Source organism: Prionailurus viverrinus, chromosome X, assembly GCF_022837055.1.
Source record: "Prionailurus viverrinus isolate Anna chromosome X, UM_Priviv_1.0, whole genome shotgun sequence".
Lineage (NCBI taxonomy): Eukaryota > Metazoa > Chordata > Mammalia > Carnivora > Felidae > Prionailurus > Prionailurus viverrinus.
Window position 1 is genome coordinate 82,678,529 of NC_062579.1, and position 9,835 is coordinate 82,688,363.

At 47.9% G+C, this 9,835-nt stretch overlaps 1 protein-coding gene across 1 annotated transcript; it reads right to left on the reverse strand.

Annotated features, from left to right (window-relative positions):
• Nucleotides 1–241: 241 nt before the first annotated feature.
• KCNE5 (potassium voltage-gated channel subfamily E regulatory subunit 5) lies at nt 242–1,786 on the reverse strand. The gene has a single exon (XM_047844121.1). The coding sequence runs from the start codon at nt 1,566–1,568 to the stop codon at nt 1,155–1,157; it is 414 nt and encodes a 137-aa protein (XP_047700077.1). The 5' UTR covers nt 1,569–1,786; the 3' UTR covers nt 242–1,154.
• Nucleotides 1,787–9,835: the final 8,049 nt, after the last annotated feature.

The following is a 9,835-nucleotide window of genomic DNA, read 5'->3' on the forward strand; positions in this document are numbered from 1 at the left end:
AAAAAAGAAGAAAGCAGTTACAACTTTTGAAATAGCTGAAAAAAAAATAAAACCCATTTAACCATATCAACCTTTTCTTCACCCACAATCACATCTGTGGTATTGGAATTGAATATATAGATCTAAATATTGCAACAATCCAACCCTCAAATCTAAACATCAATTTCAAAAGCATAAAAGATTCCTTTTCTGTATAGTACTGGGTCTCAAGGCTGGGATCGTTGAGAGAAGAGTCTTAGGCTATTGCTTAAACAACCTTTATTACCTGCCTCTGATATTCCCCAGGTTACAGGGGAGGGAAACGTCTGAGCCTCCTGTTCCATACATGAAGCAGACAGCTGCCATGGCAACTGAATCGATACAGGGGAGGCATTTGGAGGTATGGAGGTGACACACCCAGGGACGGTTACCCACACCAGAAGATGGCCACGCTGCTAAAAATCAGGCCAGTTACTTTTGGGATGACAGCGGGATGCAAGAAAGGCATACAGTTGGGGTCATATATCTTCCCCTCCCCTTGCAGCTTCCCTCCCCCCTTCAGTCCCCATGAAGTCCATTCTAGCCCACAGACTGGTCCTAGTGTCCTGCTAGCTCCCTGCTGCAAGAGGGAGGGAGGGGAAAGATGTCTGGGGTCTCTTCATTTTTCTTTGTCTCAGTCCCTAAGGCAACAGGAAGCTGGAACTGCCGCGGCCCGCCTGGCAGCGAGGGCAAGCCCGCTGGCTCCGTGGAGTGAGCAGTCCCTGGCAGCCGCTGGAGAAGCTTAGACGGCCCAGAGTTCTGATAGACTTCATTGCTTCACTTCAATGCCAAGTGCTGGACGTGTTGGATTCAGTTCCCAGGGGGCTGGAGCATGGTGTCAGGGCTGTCTGAAGACAAGAGAGCAGAGGCAGTTTAGTGCAGTTGGGTGTGCGGGGTAGGGGTGTAGGCATGGGGTGGCCGGGTGGGAGGGTTAAGAGGGAAAAAGCGGTCTGGAGGGTGGGTAGGGTGGTGCTCCTTCCAGGGCCTGTCAGACGAGGTCTGCGGGCCTCTCCCCGTCTGGGCCTCAGGTGAGGCGGCGCCTGGAAGGGGAGGAAAGGAGAAGGTGGGCGCCGCGCCCGGGGACGCGGGAGACCAGGAGGGCGCGCGCGCGCGCGCGAGCAAGCGGGGCCGCGCTTCTAGACCCCCTCGGCGCCCTGGGCCGGGGCGGGCGGCGCCCCGGGGGCAAGCTGGCGGCGGCCCTGGGCCGGCGAGCCGGCCGCAGTCTCAGCGTCGGCGGCGGCCCACTCGTGCGCCGCGCAGGCCTGGGCCGGCTCGTCCTTGGCCTCGACGAGCTTGCGGGAGCGGGTGTAGGCCAGGATGAGGCCCCCGGCCAGGCAGGCGTAGAAGATCATGATGAGCAGGATGTAGAGATAGGCGTCGTCGCCCTTGGCGCTGGTCGCCTCGCGGCCCACGAACGGGTCGGGCCCGACCCCCATACCCATGCTCGGGCCGGGGCCGGCGCCCAGGCCGCTGGCGTTGCCCCGGTGGTGCAGCTCGAGCAGCAGGCGGCTGAGGAGGGTGCGCAGCCGCTGGCTCTCGCTGCAGTTCATGGCTGTCGGGGAGTGACACGGCGGCTCCAGGACGCTGCTGACCTTTCCCCCCTGGGCGAGGGGAAGCGAGCGGGAGGCGGCGGCACCCGGGCTCCCGGGCGGGCAGTGGCTGGGGGCGCGGGCCGCGCGGGCCTCCTTATCCCCTCACCCCCGCCCTCCTTCCCTTCCCCACCACGCCCCCTCCGGCCCGAGGCCGCCTCTTCCCAGGCTCCGGCTGTCTCGGCGCTCTGGGGAAAGGGGACAGCTGGTGGGGGGAGGAGAAGGGGACAAGGGAGGGGGCGAGGCCCGGAGAAGCGCGGAGGGGCGGGGGCGCGGAATTCGCGAGGCCCCATGTGGCAGAGGCTGGCGGGGCGGCTTGCTGGGGCCAAGCCTGGACCCTGGGCTGCGGAAGAGAATTCCTTCCAAGTTCTGGCCACCTGCCCTGCAGGCCCGGCTTTGGCCCAGAGACAGCATCTGGCCCCCCAAGGCAAGCCATGCCCCAGGGTTCCGTCAGCTCTGCCGCAACGGGGGCAGGCCAGACGGCTCCCGCGCCTCTGATGGCGCCTGCTCCCATAGACCAGGACCTTGGCCTATCTTTCCAGCCCTAATTCCGTCCCCCGCGCCCGGAGGAGCGAGCGTGTTATTCTGAAGATGCTCAGGATGGATTTTGGTGACTGAAGCAGAGGACGACCCCTTGGCCTTCCAGAAAGGTTTCTGACAATATAGGAGCCTCCTTGGAAGTACCCCTGCTCTGACCTCCTATCACGTGTTTAGAGAGGCCTATACATCTTAGCATGTGACTATACGATCCATGATATGACCCTGTTTCCCTCTGGCAAGCCCTCTTCCCAGAAATGAAACCAAGCTCTTCCATTAAAAGGAACACAGACCGTAAGAAGGCCCATTGACTAAACTCTCTAGACGTCTCAGGATCTGAAAAGTGCAAGTTCTAGAAAATATGTGCACCTGCCGCCTCTACATCCAGTTAGGTCAGCACCCAGCCCCGTGCCTCCCCAGGGCTTGGTAACAGGTCTAGGCCCTGCGGGCTTGTGGGGCAGCCATATTTTCCCCAGAGGGTATTTTCTTTTAGGGGAAAACAAGGCACTAAGACGAATGATCAGACCACAGTATGTTAAACTACAAAAGGTCTGGGCTTCACAAAAGAAGCATGCTCAAAGGATTAATTTGTAGGCAGTGAGTAGAAAAACAGGAGGTAGTGCTGATCAGATCTGGTTGTCCAGTGAGAATAGAATGAATGAAAAAAAGGATATGCCCTTATGCACACCTTGAAAATCAAGCTGCCCACTCAAGACCTTTCGGTCCAGGGACCATTCAGTCTGCAGGAGCCACGGGTTTAAAAAGGAAGGTTTAAAAGAGAGAGAGTGAGAGTTTTCGTGTGCCTCTGCCCCAGCCACCCTTCAGGGATTGCAGTCTTCTGTGTGTTGGGGTGAGGTTGGCACCCCAGGGCACTATATCCAGGGTCTCAAACAGAGCCGTTCTTACCAGCTTCTGCAGGACTCAGAAACATTCCATGTGGCCCTGACCACTGACTTCCTCCTAACCACCTTGCCTCAGTGTCCTCACCTCAGAGTGGCTGAGGGAACAATTGTTAAAGGGATTTGGCATGACTAATGCCAGAGGACATACCTAGCAAATTCTCAAAACAGTATCAACCTAGGGACAGGACTGATAAGCTGACAGACTCCTCTTATCTGTTACATCATGCCCAGAAATGTCTAGGGTTGGGGGGTAGGGTGAGGGGAGGTAAGGAAGAAGCCCCTTCACTGTAGCATAAAAATAATCGTTAAATTTGTATTGTACTTTCAACAGCCTTATGAGCTAATAGAATTATTCCCATTTTCAGAAAAGGAAACAAGTTCAGTTAAGAAGCAGGACTGGAATGAGCAAGTTTGACCTTGTTCTTCTCAGTCCTAACACATTACTCTTGTCACGTGGATGGTATCCATGAGCTGCTTCCATTTCTCCACCTCTCTCTTCCCTGGAATCTTCTAAAGTCCAGGACATTTTGCCAAACCACTCTCTGTAAATTCACCAATGACCTCCTGACCAAATTCAAGGGTCTCTGCTCAGTTTAAGTCTTTGACCTCGAGGATGAATTTGATACCATCAACCACCCACTCTTTCCTGTAAGTGTCCTACCCTTGGCTCTCATGGCATTGCATTCTCAAGTTTCGCTTCTTATCTCTCTGACCCATCATTCTCAGTCTCCTTTGCTGGCTCCTCTTCTTTCCTCCTCTCATTAACTATTGGAATCCCTGAAGACTCAGGCCTCAGCTTTTCTCTCTTAACATCCATTTCCTTGGAAAGTGTCTCCTTACATGGTTTCGCCGACCACCTGCCATATAGTTAGCCAAATTTGAATCTCTGGCTCTGATCCTTTCTCAGATCCATCAGCCCCTTCCTTTCTGGTTTTATTGCCACAAGCTTAATCCAAGCTCTCATTACCTCAAGTCAAATATGCAAACGGCAGAGTCTCCTGGCAGATCTCCCTGCCTATAATCCAATCCACCCCGCTCTGGCTGGAATACAGCTCTTCCTCGACTTACAATGGAGTTATGTCCCCATAAACCCATGACAAGTTGAAAATATCTTAAATCAAAAATGCGTTTAATACCCAACCTACATCACAGCTTAGCCTATAGCCTACCTTCGAAGTGCTCATAACTCTTACATTAGCCTACTGTTGGGCAAAATCATCTAACACAAAGCCTATTTGATAATAAAGTGTTGGATGTCTCATGTAATTTACTGAATACTGTACTGAAATCAGAATGGCTGTTACACAGAGCATATTGGTTATTTACCCTAGTGATGCAACTCACTGCCACTACCCAGCGTCATGAGAGCGAATCGTATACCACATACAGCTAGCCCAGGAAAAGATCCAAATTCAAAACTGGAAGTACAGTTTCTAAGAATGTGGGTCAGTTTTGCACTATCGTAACGTCAAAGAATTTTAAGTCAAGCCATCCTAAGTCAGAGATGGTGTGTAATTCTTCAATACCACTTCCATCAATTCAGCCCTATGTTCAGAAACTCAATGATGTTCCCCATTGCTTCTTTCATGAAGTCCAATCTTTGGTAGGCCTGAGGTCCTCACCACCAATGGGCACCATTTCTTTCCTCTTGAATCTGAAAAACCGCATTTTCCCTGAGTTCCTCTCCAATGCTCTGTGCCTTTCACCTTCCTGAAAATTCACTGACTGAAGGAAGCCTTGTCTGATACCCCTGTTCGCACTCTCAGAGTCTTTACCATGCAGCCCTCCTCGTGGTACCTTAACTCAGACTCCAGCATTCAATACAGAAAATCTAGAAAATAGAAAAACGCCCAGAAAAAAATTACCAATAGCATGCACATGTGTGTGCACACATCATTGTTTGGTAACCTATCTGTTCACTTAACATCTTGTGGGGTGCCTGGGTGGCTCAGTTGGTTAAGCATCTGACTTCAGCTCAGGTCATGATCTCGAGGTTGGTGAGTTGTAGCCCCACGTCGGACTCCGTACTGACAGCTGAGGGCCTGGAACCTGCTTTGGATTCTCTCTCTCTCTCTCTCTCTCTCTCAAAAATAAATAAATAAGCATTTAAGGAAAACATCTTGTGAATTTTTCCTATATCAATTACTATTTTTATAACATCATGGTACTATCCGCACAGTATTTAAGACCATAGATCTTCCATTATATATGTAAATTAGCTCTTATTGTTAGATCTCTGGTTATCTCCAGGCTTTTGCTATTCAAAATAATGTTTCAATGGATACATACAAAGCTAATTCTAATTCCGTTAAATGAAATAATTGCTAGAGGGAAGGCACATCACTAACTTACAGAAGACTGGCAATGGGGAGTGGGAGATGTGTAGAAGGGGGTGGAGACAGGAATGGAGACTACTCATAAAATTTAAAAAGGCCCAACCCTCAGAAAAAAACAACAGGTGTGTGTGTAAGGGGGGGGGGGATCTGGCTTTCTTTTCACTCAAGGGGCTGCTGTACATCCCTTCAGATCCCAGTTCCAGGCCAGCCCTGAATGGCTGAGATGCCAACCCCATTTCCCCACCACACTTAATGAAACTGAAAATCAATCAGATGAAGATTAGATCTCATTCCTCCCCACCCTTCCACCCCCCCCTTTCTAAACCTACCCCATACCTGTCAAATAATCATCTGTTTATCTATCGTCCAGAACTCACTTATTTCCTGGATGGCAATCGAGTGTGTTGACAGAGGGAAGTAACTTTGCCAAAGGACGGGCACAGATGGTAAGCCCTGTTAGAGTCCAGAAGGCCAGCAAACCCATAACGGGCCCTGAGGAAGGGGAAGAAAGAAGTCTTCATGAAGCCTGAAGTACAGACTGAGAAAGAATCATTCATTCATTCATGCGTTCAAGAAATATTTATCACATGTATTTATCACATGTTCCACTGGGCAAGGTACCGTGCTGAGCCTGAGACACACGGATGAACAAGTCACATTGGTGAACTATCTGTGGCTTCATAACACAGCCGCTTTGTGAACTGCAAAAAAGCAGGGGGCACAAGGATCTGGAGTGAAATGAGCAGTGGGCTTGAAGTCTCATCAGAATTCTGGCTTGGAGAGAATTCTGACTCTGGACCCAAACTTTAATCACTAGAGCCCAAAGCCTTGTTTGAGAAAGGAAAAGCCCAGGGGCTCCTGGGTGGCTCAGTCAGTTAAGTGTCCAATTTCAGCTCAGGTCATGATCTCAACGGTTCATGAGTTCGAGCCCTGCATCAGGCTCTCTGCTGCAGAGCCTGCTTCAGATCCTCTGTCTCCCTCTCTCCCTCGCTCCGAACTCACATATGCACATACACTCTCTCTCTCATAAATAAATAAACATTTTTTTTAAAAAAGGAAGATCTCAGGTGGTCTGAGCTCACCTTTTTGGCAACCCGCCCTACGTGCTCCTGGTGGCACCATCTTGAGGGTGTGGCCTGCCAGCTGCCACAGCATATCCATTCTCAAAAGACAGAGGAGAATAAATGAGAGACTGACTGGGTCCAACTGGGGCTTCTCAGTTGTTCCATAGGAATATGCATGGTATTTGGGTGGGGGGTGGGGTGGAGATGGGTTTGATAAAGATCACAATATGTGTGAGTTGGAATGGGCCCTCAGGGGCTTCAAGTGCCTTCTTTAGAGACTATTGGGGGTCTTGGTGGGCTTGTGCTGAGGTCACCCTACATCCAAGCCACAAACTGGAGCATCAGATATGGTTCCCTGACCTCATTTATTGAAGACTTAGCATGTGCTGGGCAGATTACGTACATTATATTAATTAACCTTGCAGCAACCCTATGAGGTGGGTAGGAGTGATGTTAAAAATATTTAACAGCAGGGCGCCTGGGTGGCTCAGTCGGTTAAGTGTGTAACTTCAGCTCAGGTCATGATCTCATCGTTCGTGGGTTCTAGCCCCACATGGGGCTCTGTGCTGACAGCTCAGAGCCTGGACCCTGCTTCAGATTCTGTGTCTCCTCTATCTGCCCCTGCCCCGCTCGCACTCTTTCTCTCTCTCTCTCAAAAATAAACAAACATTAAAAATTAAAAAAAAAATGTTTAACATCATTATGTCTTGGGCACTGACTATTCAGAGTAGACTAATAATCAGAATAGATGCTGGCCAGGGGCGCCTGGCTGGCTCAGTCAGAAAAGCAGAAAACTTTTTTTTTTTTTTTAAATCTCTAGTTCACATACAGTGTAGTCTTGACTTCAGGAATAGAAACCAGTGATTCATCTCTTACAACACCCAGTGCTCATCCCGAAAAATGCCCTCCTTAATGCCCAGTCACCCATTTAACCCACCCCCATCAACCCTCAGTTTGTTCTCTGTATTTAAGAGTCTCTTATGGTTTGCCTCCATCTCTGTTTTTATCTTATTTTTCCTTCTTTTCCCCTATATTCATCTGTTGTGTTTCTCAAATTCTACATGAGTGAAATCATATGATATCTGACTTTCTCTGACTGACTTTTTTCCCTTAGCATAATACCCTCCAGTTCCATCCACGTTGTTGCACATGGCAAGATTTCATCCTTTTTCATCACTTAGTAATATTCCATTGTGTATATATACACCACATCTTCTTTATCCATTCATCAGTCAGTGGACATTTGTGCTCTTTCCATAATTTGGCTGTTGTTCGTAGCACTGCTATAAACATTGGGGTGCATGTGTCCCTTCCAATCAGCATTTTTTAATCCTTTGGATAAATTTCTAGTAGTGCAATTGCTGGATTGTAGAGTAGTTCTATTTTTAATTTTTTGAGGAACCCCCATGCTGTTTTCCAGAGCAGCTGCACCAGTTTGCATTCCCACTAACAGGAGCATTAAACTCTTGATCTCAGGGTTGTGAGTTGGAGCCCCACATTGTATATGTAGAGATTACTTAAGTAAATAAAAACTTAAAAAAAAAAGAATAGATGCGAGCTGTAAATAACCATAATAGCCTTACAGAGCCACAACATCATGGAGCAAAGAAGGAAGAGAGGGGCATGAAGGTGAAGCCAGAATCTCATCCCTTTGTGCCCTGGGTCATTCTGAACTGCCCTCCTCCCCATGGGAGCTTCCATCAGTTCCCTCTGCTCATCGAAGGTACATGAAAAACTCCCTTGCCGCCAACCCCTCTAAAGCAAAGATATCTATTGCAGCTGCCCCCTTTCTGCCAGCAATTTTCCAAGGATGTTACTTGTTGGCTTAAAATTCTTGAATGGGCCCCACTGGATCACCAAATTATCACCTTAGTGTGGCCTTCGAGAGACTCTCTGTGGGTTCTGGCTTGGAAATGCCTTCCAATCATATTTGCAGCAATAACTACCCACATGTCTTCAATGCCAGGCACTTTTCCTTTTTTAGTTACTATTTTTTAATTGAGATATAATTGACATATAACCTTATGTAAGTTCAGGGTATATAGTGTGTTGATTCGATATATTTATATATTGCAATATGATTGCCACTGTCGTGTTAGTTAACACGTCAATCACGTTCCATACTTATCACTTCTTTTTTGTGGTAAGAACAATTAAGATGCTTTTTCTACTAGATGAAATTTCACTCGCCTTAGCATCTCCACAGTGTAGGATGACAGTGACATGTGTGTTTGTCAGATGGTCCCTACAGACCCTTCGAGGGCAAGTGCTGTGTTCTTCCTCTTTGTAGCCTTGGCCTAGTCTGTCATGGTGCCTGGTGTATCACAGGTGCTCAGGAAATATTTACCTAGGTTTGTGGTCTGCCTTCCTCCAATGAAGCCTTTTTACATTTGTAAAAAAAAAAAAAAAAAATCACTCCATGCAGGATACAAAACCTTGTGGTTACATTTTTTTTTTCCAAAAAGAAAAACTTCATTAAGAGAAATTTGAAACACACAGCAAAGTTGGAAGAATTTTCCAGTGGATACCTTGTTACTTACTGGCTAGATTCCACCACTAATGTTTTCCTATCCTAGCCTTTATTCATCCATCAGCTATCCATCTCTCTGTTTGTCCATTGTCTTTTTGTCTTTTTGAAACTGCAGACACCAGTACACGTCCCCACTCCTAAGCACTTTCCACATGCCTATCCTTAACTTCAATTCAATATTCGCTTATTCTTGTTTTCCTTTTGAGGTAAAATATACATAAGATGAAATGCACAAGCATTAATTGTACCTTTGCTGAGTTTTGACAAATGTAACGGTGTAACTTAACCACCTACTAAGATATAGAACACTATCATCTCTCAAGAAGTCTTCCTCTTATCCCTTCTCAGATTTTCCCTTCCCTTCACCCCCAGAGGCAACTGCTTTTCTGATTTTTTTCCCATCATTAGTTGGTTTGGCCTGTTACAGACCTTCATATAAATGGAAACATATAGTATGAATTCTTTTGCATAAGACTTCTTTTACTCAGCCTGATGTTTTTGAGAATCATCCCTGTCATTGTATATACAGTATTTAGCCCCTTTCATTGATTTGTTTGTTTATTTCTTTATTTTGAGGGCGAGAGAGCACAAGGGGGAGAGGGGCAAAGGGAGAGGGAGAGAATCCCAAGCAGGCTCCGTGCTATCAGCGTAGAGCCCAAGATGGGGCTCGATCTCACGAACTGTGAGATCATGAACTGAGCTAAAATCAACAGTAGGTTGCTTAACCGACTGAGCCCCCCAGGTGCCCCAGTGGTTTACTCCTTTTGATTGCCAAGTGGTACTCCATGTTGTGATCATAGCTCAGTTTGCTTATCCATTCTCCCTTCTCCTGCTGATGGACGTCCAGTTTTTGCTATTA